Source organism: Sminthopsis crassicaudata, chromosome 1 (genome assembly GCF_048593235.1).
Source record: "Sminthopsis crassicaudata isolate SCR6 chromosome 1, ASM4859323v1, whole genome shotgun sequence".
NCBI lineage: Eukaryota > Metazoa > Chordata > Mammalia > Dasyuromorphia > Dasyuridae > Sminthopsis > Sminthopsis crassicaudata.
In genome coordinates, this window is record NC_133617.1 from 148,052,612 (window position 1) to 148,068,099 (window position 15,488).

Consider the following 15,488-nt stretch of genomic DNA (forward strand, 5'->3'; position numbering starts at 1 on the left):
CGGTAAATCTGAGGTCATTAGTGTAAAAAAATAAAAGAGAGGCAAATCATTCTTAAAGATTTTTTTGGAAAGCTTAAAGAAGTAGCTTTGAAAAATATTTTATTTTGATATTGGGAGTCCTTCTCATTATAGTCTTTACATCATAATCAGGGAAGGCAATCTAAAATATAGTACTATCCTTTATATTATTCACTCTTTTGCTTAAGTTTAAGAAAGATCAAGAATTATCCTAAAAAAAAAAAATCTAATTTTCTTTTAACAGATTATCACACTCAGGTGGCCCTATAAGAAAAATATAATTTTTGTTTACTTCAGAAACCTTTTAATGATTAAACATGTAAACATGAGTGTCATACCTCTTTCAAATGAAGGAGCCTTTAACATTTCTTTATAAAAGGAGTAATAAATGGCACTGTCACCCTGAAATGTGATTTCCCGTTCAAGCTCCTAAAAGAAAATCAAATTATTATTAAAATTGTCATTTCTTGAATTTTCCCCACAATTTCCCTTTTCCCTATACTTTTGAGAATGACTCAGATATTGTCAAACAGGTTGTTTTGGTGCTATGACTTTAGAAGTATAGCACAGATTCTATACAAAATAAGGTTTCTGATTAATCTGCAATTTATTTATCCCTTTATTCAAAGAAATGTTCAAATTTTCCTACATAAACTAAAAGCCATGTCAAGAAGGTAAGATTTTTTCATAATCTGATACATACATCTTAATTAAATAAGCATCTAGAATGGACTGTAATTTGTAATTCACCTTTCAGAAAACAGAAAAAGTCTACGATAGAAATCAGAAGAAATGTCTTAAGAATAAGAAGACAATGGAACAAGTGATCATGAAAAGTGTTAGTGCATAAATCAAGGACAGATTTAATAGAAAATGATTCATGCTTCAGTTCTACCAAATAAAAGACAACAGAATAAGCCTAATAGCCATATCTGTGCTATTATAATTTTAACAATACATTTGAAAAAGCACCCAGTTGGGCCACATAATGGGTCCAAAAAAAAAAAAAAAAAAAAGCTAAAATGTACTTCTGGAAAAGAGAAAGTTATTTTGAACCTGTCAAAATGACATTCATAAAAAGTATCTAGAAACACCCCTTTTCTAACCCTGAATTAAGTTTTTATGAAGGCCTAAATCTCATTCACAAGACAAACATTTCCAGAAGTTTAAATTCTAGAATTAAAATATACTAGGTTTGCCTTCAGTCTCAAAAATGCAACTCCAAATAAGGAAATACAATATACCCCAGTAGTTTTAGCCAAGTCAAAAAAGCTAATCAGTAGTTTTTAATAAAGTCATTTTTTGATGTAGGTAAGTTAAAGTATAGAGCACACATTTCCATCACTCAGAATTTATGTCCAACCCCCCCCCCCCAAACAACAACAACAACAACAACAAAAAAAAAACACCACATCACTATCTAGGCTAAAGTAAAACTAAAGCATATGACCAGTGATAACACTGTGTGATGACACTATGTCATCTTATATCAATGAATGACAAACTTCATTCACAGGATTGTTCTGCTAACAAGAAACTATAATTGTAAAGACAAGTACCAAAACAAAATTATTTAAACAGAAAACAACCACCATAAACAGCATCATGTTTATTAAGAATTCCAAAGGCAGTCAATATACTCCATTTTACCAGAGATGGAGATTACCTATGCTAATGCAACAAAACATCTTAAAAATGATGTAGTACATCTCTTGACTTCTGAGGGGGAAACTAGGAGGGAGGGAGAAGGCATCTGAAAATTAAACCATTACAAACATCCTAGGTATTGGAAATTAATTCTGTTTAATATTTTGATAACTTCATTTGTTTTTTGTTGTAGTTTATTTGTTTGTTTGAGGCAATTGGGGTTAAGTGACTTGTCCAGAGTCACACAGTATTATGTCTGAAACCGAATTTGAACTAAGGTCCTCCTGACTTTAGGGCCAATGCCAGTATGCCATCTAACTGCCCAAATGTGTTTAATATCAAAACATTAACTAATAAGTAGTAAGTATAAAGCACCTTTAGTACAAATAAAGAATTTTAATAACTGATGATATTTAATATTTGGTTGAACCAGTTTCATAATGGAATACTACCCACCACACATAAGACTACATAGTTCAAGGCAAGAGGGAAAAAAACTATTAATTATTTTACAAGCTTATATATTTCACTGAATAATTCTCAAAAAATCAGTACTTAGAATGGTGATAAAATGCTTCTCTCATTCACACATATTCAGTATACTGTAATGATGTAATTGTAATAGGTTATTTAAACTGGGGACAAAGTCAGACTTGGAAGGAGATGGTAAAGACTAGTAGAGACTGGTAGAAACTGGCAGAATGCTAGAAGAGACTGGGTCACACAATCAGACTGTGAATTAGACTGTGGTGGAAACTGTGAGCCAGACTGACTGAGATTATGGAGCAGACTGGTTCAGACTGGGAGATTGAAGGAGACAATAAAGACTTTGGACTTTATTCCTGACTATTCATGTGGTGATTATTCTGCTGAGACCAGGCTGGTCCAAGGCCCTCCAGAAAACTAGCCTGGACATTATAGCCAAGGAATATATTTTCTGAACTAGTCACAATTATAAATAGTGCAACCTTAAATTGTCCATAGATAATAAATATCCTGCACATCTAGCTTGCTATAAAACATATTTTTTGATAGCACAAAATACTCAAGTAGCCTCAAAAATTCTACCTTACCTGTCTGCTGGAAAACCAGAATCTCCGCTCATGATATGTTGACAAATACAGTGCATACATCATACCACTAGTAACTGCTGCAAGACAGCCCAAGAAAAGCTTTGCAAAACGCTGAAATAATATATCTGAAAAAGGATAGTAAAAGCAATCATAGATATGTAGACACTAACGTAATACCCTAAAGAAATGAATCCATGTCCCTATTTCATCATATTTCCTGTTTAAGTTTATTAAAGTTAAAAGTATAACACCCTCAATGTGACTGCAAGTTCTTTGAGACAAAATGAGGAAAAAAAAAAAAACCTTACAAAAAGATTTCTCACTAAGCAATAAAGAAAGATATTAGAAAAACAAAACTTATGAATATTATTGAAACATATAAAGAAGCATTTTACTTCTAAATTTTTTTAGTTTTTAAAATTGGGATTAATACCTATCAGTTTTCAAAAGTAATTTAAGGGTGATTATTACTTGCAAAGCATTATAAAAGCATTCACTATATTATTTAACAGAAATATTCCTCAAGACAAGTGGGTCCTAACTTGGAGCCTATGAGCATTTTTTAAAAACAGAATTGGTTTCCTTTACAATGCAACATAATTTTGTGCGTTGAATAACATTATTCTGAGAAGGGGTTCACAGGCTTCACCAGACTATTAAAGGGGTTCATGGCATAAAAAAAGGTTGAGAACTATTATACCAAAAAGAAGTTTATATTCAAAGGATATGAGAAACTCCAGTATCTAGTAAATTAAAGGTTAAAAGCTTCAAATTACAATTTGGAAAAAGTTTCAAGTGCTTATTAACTCACATTGCATTATTGCTTAATGATTATATTTTTCCAAGTGCTACTATGTGGTAGTGTCTGTCATATGAGATAAAGAATTAAACATAATGCTTGTTAATATAGGATATTAGTTAATAAGCAAAATTTCTTAGACACTTTGACAGAAGCCTTTTTAAGTAACTTGCATGAAAAATATTAATTCAGGTGATCATCATTCTTGAGTGGCATTATCAACTTAATCTTATACCTGGGACTAAAAATTTCCACAAGAATATAATAGAAGCATTAAGAACCTATAATTGAATATTGGCCTACTAAATATTTTGTTCTTCAAAATTTTTTACTGTGTGTGTTGGGGAAAGTTCAGTGTTTATTCTGTATGTGTGTATGTTTGTGTGTATAAAAATTTTTACCATCTAAGGAATATTCCAGTTTAAAATACAGGATTGTTAGGATTCTTGCAGATGTTATGGGCCAGAACTTGAGACAAGGTAATGTGCTTATTCACACCTTTAAAGGAGTTTGCTCATTGATTCTGTAAGGAGTTCCCACAAGCCCATGGAGTACCCACAAGCCCACTCTCTGGGAGGATATAAGGAAAATAAAATAGTTTACTTCTGATTTTAGTGATACTATTGATATATACCATATAATCTAGGACTAATCACAAAATTTTTACATGTCATAGAATCGGCATTTGTAAAAGGAAGATAACCATAAAGTTTATTCATAGGATTCATCATTCTGTTAACTGGGGAAGAAAAGTACCGCATAGGCAGTTGAAATTTACAAATGATCTGTTTTCCAATTTGCAAGTCTGGTATCTGACATAGGACACATTTTTCTGTAGAAACCATATTAATTCTGTAAAACAGGTCAAAAAGCAAACTGAAACACTGTATATTTTCAGTTAGTCAACTTTTTCTTTGTACCACCTCAAAAAATATATATTTAAATTAAATAAAGCACTTTGAAATAGATTTACAATGCTAAAATCCTTAGTATAATCAGTATGCGCGGAATATCCTTTCTGGAATATTCACTCTGAGTCATATCCATTGCCTACTCTCCCAAACATGCCACAGTCACTTAGCATGAAAATTAAGATGGATGAAAACAATCACACCAGAGGGATAAGGCATTAAAAGTCACTCTCAAAAGCAGAGACTGTGATTTCTATCCCATTGGGTCCCAAAGTCAAATTGATGACTTTTTAAACTTCAACTGAAATGGAAATGGTAAGAGTAAAAAAAAGTTGATGATGATGAAAAAAATTTCCAACAATTATGCGTCCAAGTAGTCAACCCTACCTGGACAGGTAGAAATCAAGACGGGGGGAAAAAAAGGGAAATTTTAAAACATTGTGGTTAGAGGAAAAGATTAGAGACAACTCTGAAACTAATATGACTTACATTTATGAGATCTCTTCATAGCTGAAATATCTCTGGTTTTCTCTGGCAGAGTTTGTAGAGCTACTTGCTCATTTTCAGGGCAGCTTGACTTTTTCCTCTCACGTAATTCTGATGATGATCCTTAATATTTAAGAAAATTATTTCAACTTTATATGTGAACAATTATTCTATATTGTTAGATTAAGCATATTGTAGAAGTAGAAATGTACTAATATAATTTCTGATACTAAGAAAACATTCTTAGTATTCTATCTCTATGTCTCTCACAACCTGTTCTTTCCTCTCTCTTTCTACTGTTATCATACTGATATAATAATTATAATTACCACCTACCTGGTCTACTGCACCAGTCTCCTGAAGTAGGGCTTCATGCCTCTACTTTTTCCCTCCTCAAAACTATCTTTTAGTGTATATATCTAAAATAATCTTGCAGAACCAAAGTTAAGAGTGTAAAGGGATCTTGAAAATTTAATCTCCTCATTTTATAGATGAAGAAACCAAGATTTAAGAGAGATTAAATAGTCCAAATTTGAATTTAGGACTCTGATTCTAAATCTAATCTCCTTTCCATCACAACATATTTCTTTCCAATAATTTTCCCCATACACAGAATTCTCAGACTTCTATTAAAATTTTTGCAGTGGTTCCATATTTTCTAGGAAATAAAATTCAAATCATTTTCCTCCTCATTCAAGATTTTCCATAATTTGATGCTATCTACAAAATCTTCCTGCTTCTAGGTCTTCTCCACTCCCCTAGGCCTCGAATGTCCTGCCTGCCCCTCTTGAACCAAATTCCTTGTTCCTTGTTTAGTCATTTTAGTCATATCTGACTCTTTGCGACTCTTGGCAAAGAATGGTTGGCCATTTCCTACTCCAGCTCATTTTACAGATAAAGAAACTGAAGCAAACAGGATAAAGTAATTTGCTAAGGATTACTAAAGTAACCATGTTTAGTACTCTGATCACTATGCCATCAATCTGCCCTTACCAGTCCTTTAAATGACGCTGCTTCAAATGCTACTTCTTCCATGAAGTCCAATTTAGGTAAACTCTTTTGATTTCAAGTTAATAATCACTCCATGTTACCACCCCTTATATCTCAGAACTGTTTATTTTTTCTTTTTGAATCTAATATGCTTTCATGTTATTATTATATTTATCATTACTGTATAAATCCTGTACTAGAATATAATCTACAACTTACTGCCTACAGAAGTACAAAGGGACTTCTTTGTTTCTCCTCTAACACCTAAATGTCCAGGAACAAATTAATCAGTTTTCCCCTGCTCAGATCTCTTCCAATTAAAGTCCACTGCTCACTCAGCTGCTAAAATGATCTTTCTGAAGTAAAAATCTGATCATGTTATTCTCCCTTCTCTCACTTAGTAAATGATGGTGGCTCCCTATAATATCCAGGATCAAACATGAAATTCTGTCTTTGATGGTATGTGAACCAGTATGGCATCAAAAAGGGCCAAGGAATGGTTGATATGGTGTTTGCAGCCCAACAACAATAGGAGAAATGACCTTTGATTGTCAGTCATAAGGACACATAGAAGATCATGGCAAAATGTGACTGCCTAGAGAAGTTCATGAGTATTATAGATCAGTTTCATGATGGCATGCTTGCATGGATTCTGGATGAAAGATGATGCTCTTATGATTTCACTACCAATAAGTGAAGCAGGACTGTGTGTTTGCTTTTTTAAAATGACATTTTCCATGATGTCAGATGCATTCAACAAGGAAGAAAACAGCATCAAGCTATCTGTATCCAGAGAAAGAACTAGAACTATGGAGACTGAATGTGAATTAAAGCATAATGCTTTCACCTTTTCTGGTGGTGGTGGTGGGTTTTTTTTCCCCTTTTGATAGGATTTTTCTTGCACAGTGTGATGAATATGGAAATATGTTTAGAAGAATCACTCATGTTTAGCCTATAATATATTCCTTGCTGCCTAGCATAAAGGGGAAGGAAAGGAGAAAATTTTGAATACAAGGTTTTGCAGGGGTGAATGTTGAAAACCATCTTTGCATATATTTGGAAAAATCAAAAGGTATTATAAAAAGTTTTAAAAATGTAAAAAAGAAGAAAACAGTATTGTGATTAGTTACCAAATGGATAGCAAACTTTTTAACATGAAAAGTTACCAGCCAAAACCAAAATGTAGGGAGATTTGTTGCATGATTTATTTTTGTCTGCAGATAATGGTGCATTAAATGCATTCTTTGAGGCTGACATACAACAGATCATGAATTGATTCTCTGACACTTGTGTCAATTTTGCCTGACAATCAACAGGCTTCCTCTATCAGCCTACTTCACACCATCCCAAATGAAGAAATTCTGAATACTTTGAATAAGTTCACTTGTCTTGGCAAAACATTTTCTGGTGATGTTCACATGATGATGAGACTGAGGCACATACTGTCTGAGGTAGCTCAGTGTTTGGGAGGCTTCAAAGAAAATGAAGGACAGAAGAGCGAGGCTACATAACAAACTAAAGGTTTACAGAGCTATTGTGCTATCTTCACTATTGTATGCCTGTGAAACATGGATGGTTTATAAGCAACATGCCAGCAAAGTGAATGGCTTCCACTTGAATTGTATTAGAAGACTCAGAAGATAATCTGGTAAGGTAAAATAAGATACCAGACACTGAGGTCCCCTTCTTGAGCTGAAATGCCAAGCATCCAAACTCTACTTCAGAGAGTACTACTCTAATGGACTAACCACTAAGTCCAAATGCTAAACACATGCTTATATAAAAGACTATCTTGCAGAGAACTTGCACAAGGCAAACTCTCACATGATGGTAAGAAGTAGTACAAGAACACTGCCAAGATCTCTCTGAAGAACTTTAATATTGATTGTAAGAGTTGAGAGATACTGGCACAGGATCACCCATCATGCCATGCCTACATCAAAAGATGGTATACTCTATGAGCAAATCTGAATTATAGTAGTATAAAGGAAATGTGAATTACATAAATCCAAAGACAACTTAATCCCAAATGTTTTAATGGACTATTTGTATCTATCCTAAAAGGTAAAGCCTTCTGAACTTGTATTGGACTGATCAGCTACAGTTGAACATACTGTACCTGACCCCCAACATTGTGCTACTGAAGGGAATGAACCCTGAAATTATATTCGGTGTCTCAGACTCTCCCATGGGAAAAAGCATACTTTCCCAGACAAGCCTTTACCAAGTTAAGTGGTGTCATTCAATTGGAGATCTTGGTCAAATCACCCTCCATTGATCTTTTGGAGGTGGCCTGGATCCTCTTCAGGAAATTCCAAGCTCTGGGAAAAAGCCTTCAAAATGATTTTATTCCATTGAAGATCTGGGCCTGATATTCCTATTGAGTGGCTTGAAACTCTAAGATAAGTACTCTCTTCAACTGGAAATCTAGGCCTGAAGGCATTGACAACATTGAAGGATTCTCATTCCTTTTTTTTTTTTTCCCCTGAGGCTGGGGTTAAGTGACTTGCCCAGGGTCACACAGCTAGGAAGTGTTAAGTGTCTGAGACCAGATTTGAACTTGGGTCCTCCTGAATTCAGGACTGGTGCTCTATCCACTGCGCCACCTAGCTGCTCCCTTTCTCATTCTATTTTGAATGGAAGCCCTAGACCAGCCAATAAAAGACAATTTTGAACACCAAATTTTTCCAGAAGTATGAAGTAGGATTATGCTTTGCTAAGGAAATAAAGCTTCCTACCAGGACTCCTGCCCCCTGTGAAGATAACCTATTCTCAGTGTTAAACTTTATTTCCCTAACAAGACCTTTAGTCACTAAGAAGTCTGTCTTCCTAGCAAAGCTGGTTTCTCAGTGCCAATTAACTTCTCTTTTCTGCCATTCAGATTTCGGGTGTGTGAATTCTTTCACATTGGACTTGTGTCTCCAAATAAAGGGGATTCCCCACCTCAATTCCCACAACTCTCTGCACTGCCACTAACCACATCACCATCATTGGTTCTCTCTATTCAATAAACTACAGTGGCTCCTTATTACCTCCAGAATCAAACCAAAAAAAAAAATCTGTTTGGCTTTTAAAGCCGTATTACTCTCACTATTTCCTACCTTTTTTTCTCATTCTAACTTACTTCTCTCTATAGATTATGCAATTCTTGGAACACTGGGCTCCTTGCTGTTCCTTTCACAAGGCACTCTATCTTCCAATTCTATACATTCTCTGGGCCCAAGGTTGTGTCTGGGGAATATTCATGGCAAATGGGAAGGATCTTGATGAAGATTTAGTAAAGGAGACTAAAAGAATAGGCAGGCAGATAAGAAAACCAGGAGAAAGCAATGTCATGAAAACATAGGAGAGTGCTTTCCCTATTTGTTTCCAATTTATCATGTATATACTTTGCTTATAGAGAAGTTGTTTGCATGTTATTTCCCACATTAAACTGAGTTTCTTAAGAAGAACTGCTGTTACTGTATTTCTTTGTATCCTCAGTGCTTAACCAAGTTTGGCATAGCATAGACACTTAATAAATAAATTCTTGATTTGATTTTTTGTTGCTCATTCCACAAAACACACCATCTTCTAACTCCATGCCTTTTCACCAGCAGTTCACCATTCTTGAAATACTCTGCCTCCTTATCTGTATCTCCTGGCTTCCTTAGGAAGTGTCCAAAAAAGAAGAGGCAACAATCCATATGGCCTTGATTCTGATTATACTACACATGGAGCCTTATGTCCAATTTTCCATGTCAATTTCAGGAAAGACACGAATAACTTTGATAGACCGAGGCGAGAAACCAATATGATGAAGGTATTAGAGACCATCCCTGATAAGATTTTAAAAATAAAATTTAGCAAAAATTTCCCATGATCTATTCCTTCTCTCAGTGCAAAATTAAAGCAAAACTTTTTAACCAATAGTCAAGCAAAACAAGTCTCCTCTTCTCCCACCATTAGTCATGAATAATGACAAAATGCCTCAATCTAAACTCTGAATAAATCTCCAATAAGGATATTGGCAGCATGTGCCATGAGTCCTCTGGAATAGTAGTAGATCACTGCATTATTCAGAGTTCTTAAATATTTCAAAATTATATCCTTATAATATCGTATTAAATTGCTATTACATAAATTTTTCTCTTGGGTCTGCTCACTCCATTCTGCTTTCGTTAATCAAAATCTCCAGTTTCTCTGAAATCATCTTTCATGATTTCTTATAGCACAATAGCATTTCATCACATTCTTATATTATAGCTTGTTTAGTCACTCCTCAATTGATGGGCATCACCTCAATTCCTAGGTCTTTGTCATCACAAGCAGAGCTGCTATATTTTTGTATATATGGATCCCTTTTCTCTTTGAAGTATAAACTTAGTAGTATAATTTACTGGTGTAAATAAAGATTTTATTATCGAACAAAGCTGCCATACCATATTTGACCTTATATTTAATCCTTTACATTTCAAACCGTAAAAACCATTCTTAACTAGAAGATGAAACAAAAACAGTAATGCCAATAAGGTCACAGCTATTCAAAAGAAATGGCAGTTATACTGGGACACTAATACATTGTTGGTGGAGTTGTGAAAGAATCCAGCCATTGTGGAGAGCAATCTGGAACTATGACCAAAAAGTTATCAAACTGTGCATACCCTTTGATCCAGCATTGCTGCTATTGGGCTTATATCCCAAAGAAATACTGAGGAGGGGAAAGGGACCTGTATGTGCCAAAATGTTTGTGGCAGCTCTTTTTGTAGTGGCCAGAAACTGGAAGATGAATGGATGTCCATCAATTGGAGAATGGTTGGGTAAATTATGGTATATGAAGATTATGGAATATTATTGCTCAGTAAGAAATGACCAGCAGGAGGATACAGAGAGGCTTGGAGAGACTTACATCAACTGATGCTGAGTGAAATGAATAGAACTAGAAGATCGCTGTACACTTCAATGTTGTATGAAGATGTATTCTGATGGAAGTGGATATCTTCAACATAAAGAAGATCCAACTCACTTCCAGTTGATCAATGATGGACAGAAACAACTATACCCAGAGAAAGAACACTGGGAAGTGAATGTAAACTGTTAGAACTACTGTCTATCTATCCAAGTTACTTATACCTTCGGAATCAAATACTTAATGTGCAACAAGAAAATGGTACTTACACACATATATTGTATCTAGGTTTTACTGTAACACAAGTAAAATATATGGGATTGCCTGTCATCGGGGGGAGGGAGTAGAAGGAGGGAGGGGATAATTTGGAAAAATGAATACAAGGGATAATGTTATAAAAAAATCATTCATGCATATATAATGTCAAAAAAATTTATAAATAAAAATTAAAAAAAAAAGAATTGGCAGTTATGGCATTTTTTGTTATCTCTAGATTTATTTATAACACTTTTTATAATAAAACTCTAAAGAGGAAAACATTATTTAAAAAAATATCAGCCTATGCTGAGTGAATATAATAAAGATGACAATCAGATTCCCAAGAAACTATTTTAAATGACCTAGAAAAAATAACAACAAAATTCATATGGAAGAACAAAAGGTCAAGAATTTCAAGGGAATTAATGGAAAAAAAAAAATCAAATGAAGACAGCCTAGCTGTACCAGATCTAAAACTATATTATAAAGCAGCGGTCACCAAAACCCCTTGGTATTGACTAAGAAATCACTGGAATAGGTTAGGTTCACAGGACAAAATAGTCAATAACCATAGCAATCTAGTGTTTGACAAACCCAAAGATCCAACTTTTGGGATAAGAATTCATTATTTGACAAAAACTGCTGGGAAAACTGGAAATTAGTATGGCAGAAATTAGGCATCGATCCACACTTAACACCATACACCAAGATAACATCAAAATGGGTCCATGATTTAGGCATAAAGAACCAGATTATAAATAAATTAAAAGAACATAGATAGTTTACCTCTCAAACTTATGGAGGAGGAAGAAATTTGTGACCAAAGGAAAACTAGAGATCATTATTGATCACATAATATGAAATTTTGAATACATCAAATTAAGAAGCTTTTGTACAAACAAAACTAATGCAAACATGATTAGAAGGAAGCAACAAACTAGGAAAACATTTTTATAGTTAAAGGTTCTGATAAAGGTCTTGTTTCCAAAATATAGAGAGAATTGACTCTATAAGAAATCAAGCCATTCTCTGATTGATAAATGGTCAAAGGATATGAACAGATAATTTTCAGATGATGAAATTGAAACTATTTCCACTCATATGAAAGAGTGTTTCAAATCACTATTGATCACAGAAAGGCAAATTAAGACAACTCTGAGATACCACTACACACCTGTCATATTGGCTAAGATGACAGAAAAAAATAATGATGAATGTTGGAGGGGATGAGGGAAAACTGGGACAATGATGCATTGTTGATGAAGTTGTGTATGAATTCAACCATTCTAAAGAGCAATCTGGAATTATGCCCAAAAAGTTATCAAACTGTGCATACCCTTTGATACAGCAGTGCTACTACTGGGCTTATATCCCATGGAAATATTAAAGAAGGGAAAGGGACCATATGTGCCAAAATGTTTGTGGCAGCCTTTTTTGTAGTGGCTAGAAACTGGAAAATGCATGGATGCCCATCAATTGGAGAATGGTTGGGTAAATTGTGGAATGTAAATGTTATGGAATATTATTGTTCTGTAAGAAATGACCAGCAGGATGAATACAGAGAGGCTTGGAGAGACTTTCATCAACTGATGCTGAGTGAAATGAGCAGAACCAGGAGATCATTATACACTTCAACAATGATACTATATGAGGATGGATTCTGATGGAAGTGGATTTCTTCAACATAGAGAAGATCTAATTCAGTTCCAATTGATCAATGATGGACAGAATCAGCCACACTGAGAGAAGGAACACTGGGAATTGAGTGTAAACTGTTTGCATTTTTTGCTTTTCTTCCCAGGTTATTTTTACCTTCTGAATCCAATTCTTCCTGTGCAACAAGAGATCTGTATGGTTCTGCACACATATAGTATATCTAGGATATACTATAACATATTTAACATTTATGGGACTGCCTGCCATCTAGGGGAGGGGATGGAGGGAGGGAAGGGAAAAATTCGGAACAGAAGTGAGTGCAAGGGACAATGCTGTAAAAAATTACCCATGTATATGTTCTGTCAATAAAAAGTTGTAATAATAAAAAAAAATCAAATACAAAATATTAAAACTCACCATGACAAAAACGTTACCACAAAGAAGAACCATTTATTTCCCCCCTATTTCCTTCATTTTTACCTATATAGTTTATAAGAGGGGGAAAAAAAAAAAGCTTTGGAAAATGTTTGTTAATTACACAAGTGCAAAAGGGAATATTCAAATTACTATACAATTGAAATTCATCAGTAACAGAAAAGATCAAAAGATATTTAATCAGGTTATGAAAAAGGAGATTTACTTTGTCTTCTAACACCACACTGTAGCCACAAAATGAAAACAAATTCCGGAGTTGAGTCTACATAGCACATATTATCAACTGCAAATGAGCCATTAGGTTTTGAAACTGTTTTTATAAAGTATCTTAAATTTAGGTCAACTCTGAAACCTCAAACAGGAGGTAGTACCTCTATATGGTCATGGGCTTAGTATAGTAAGCCACAGGAAGCTACAATTCTTCCACTGAACTCGAAACTTTCTCCTTTTTAGTTGAAAAAAATTTAGGTCTCAAGTAGACCCAAAGTCCCCCTCCCCCCCCATACACGCTATAACCCTTTCTGTGTCAAATCGCTCCTTTTTAGGGATAAAAGCATTTAGTGCCATATAAAAATCACCACCACTACATCATTATTATATTAATATTCACTATGTCCCTATTACCACCGGCATTACGGTGGCAACAAAATACAAACTTCTAGCAATGCTTCAACCGGAATTCATACTACTTATTGTTCCTTCTGCGCCTGAGATTGTCAGATTCAGTTAAATGCCTTCACTAGTAAAGCAGGCACAAGCGTTAAGGAGGGAAAGTTGTATGTGGGATTTAGAAGTTTCTTTGTAACGGGCTTAATCCTGCCGAAGAGCGCTTTTCTCCATCTCCAACCACAACACTTGCCTGCCCGAACTTTTCACACAATCCCCTAACTAACCAGCACTGGAAACTCTGGTTCTTCCAATGTCATTATTCTTATTTCAATACTTCTCCATCATATTCCCCAATTCGTCTTGTCCCTTTTTTATCATTTTCTCCCATTAAAGACCCTTCCCCTTGTTGAGAGATAGGAAAGGGGGACTATCTTTGCGTCGACAAAACGGGGTTCCCCCTTTCCTCTCATCACCCTCACCCCCACCCCCGCCAGAATAATCCAATGTAGTTCTGTTCGCAATCACAGCAACGTTCATGGTGTGCCTCAAATAAGAATTTCAGAAATGCTTTTTGAAACGCAGGAAACTCTTCAACTCCTTTTAGCTCTCTCTCTCTCTCTCTCTCTCTCTCTCTCTCTCTCTCTCTCTCTCTCTCTCTCTCTCTCTCTCTCTCTCTCTCTCTCACACACACACACACACACACACACACACACACACAAATAAGGATTAAAAAATCCATATACAAAAGATTCCCAGATCTTTTCTTTCGAATAATGTCTATCACCTCCAAGAACTAATCCCAGCACTCGTTATTTCCAACAAAATCCCTCTAGTCTGCCCTAATATCTTTCATCAAATGCTACTTGTCTTCCTAGCACCTCCTTCCAGCCTCCTACCTCGCCAAATGTTCGTCTTTTCATCAACATCTGTCCCCCCATCCCAAATAGTACCGCTCCCATCTCCCTCCTCCTCCTCCCCAAATGTAGCAGCTCTACCATCCCCCTCCTCCCCCAAACGTTCCTGCTCCACCATCCCCCTCCTTCCTAACTCTTGTACAAGGAATTGCCCCACCTTGTCCCCTTTACCAACCCCCCTCCCCCCGGCACGGTAACAGCCCTCCGACACTTCCTATCTACTGCACAAAAGTTACAGCCCTAGCACCTCTTTCTCTGTGTCACTGCTCCCCTCCCCTCCACCTCCTCCAAACCCCCAGACGTTAGTCGCGTCGCTCCTCCCCAAGCTCACAGCCCTCTCCCGCGGCCCCGCACCACGCCCAGCGCCCCCAGCAGGCCCCAGGGTTTCCGTCACCTTCTTCCTCCTCCATCTCCCGGCCCGAGACGCCCAAACTCGGGCCCTGCCGCCTGGGCCTCTCCCCCGCTGCCCCGAAGCCGCCGGCCCTTAGGATCCCGCGGAGCCGATCCAGCCCCGGCCCCCGCCGCCGCCACCACCGCAGCCACGGCTCCGCTCCTCAACTTCCTGACACGCCCCCCTCCGGTGCCTCGGCCAACGGAGTCCTCCCGCCACCTCCGAGAGGCCCGACGGGCCCGGCTCAGGAACCAGTGTGCCGGGAGCTGCGGAGCAGCCGGAGCGCATGTGAGCGGCACCGCGGCGGCAGCGGGGGCGGGGCCTCGGCCCAGGTGTGCTCCGAGAAGGGCGTCTCCAACCTGGTCCACTTGCGGGAGTCTGCAGCAAAACCATTTTCCGGATGATACTAAAAA

General features: G+C 36.5%; 1 protein-coding gene across 3 annotated transcripts in view; it reads right to left on the reverse strand.

The window, feature by feature from the left end:
* The window catches only part of DPY19L4 (dpy-19 like 4), a 52,572-nt gene extending 37,303 nt beyond the window's left edge, over positions 1-15,269 (reverse strand). The window contains exons 1-4 of one of the 3 annotated variants that reach the window (XM_074269196.1): positions 15,079-15,269; positions 4,938-5,057; positions 2,739-2,863; positions 357-447 (exon numbers count right to left, since the gene is read on the reverse strand). In XM_074269196.1, coding sequence (XP_074125297.1) covers positions 357-447; positions 2,739-2,863; positions 4,938-5,057; positions 15,079-15,094 — 352 coding nt within the window. In that variant the 5' untranslated portion in view covers positions 15,095-15,269. The remainder of the gene's footprint in view (positions 1-356; positions 448-2,738; positions 2,864-4,937; positions 5,058-15,078) is intronic. The other 2 variants (XM_074269204.1, XM_074269212.1) reach the window with 2 other exon arrangements.
* Positions 15,270-15,488: the final 219 nt, after the last annotated feature.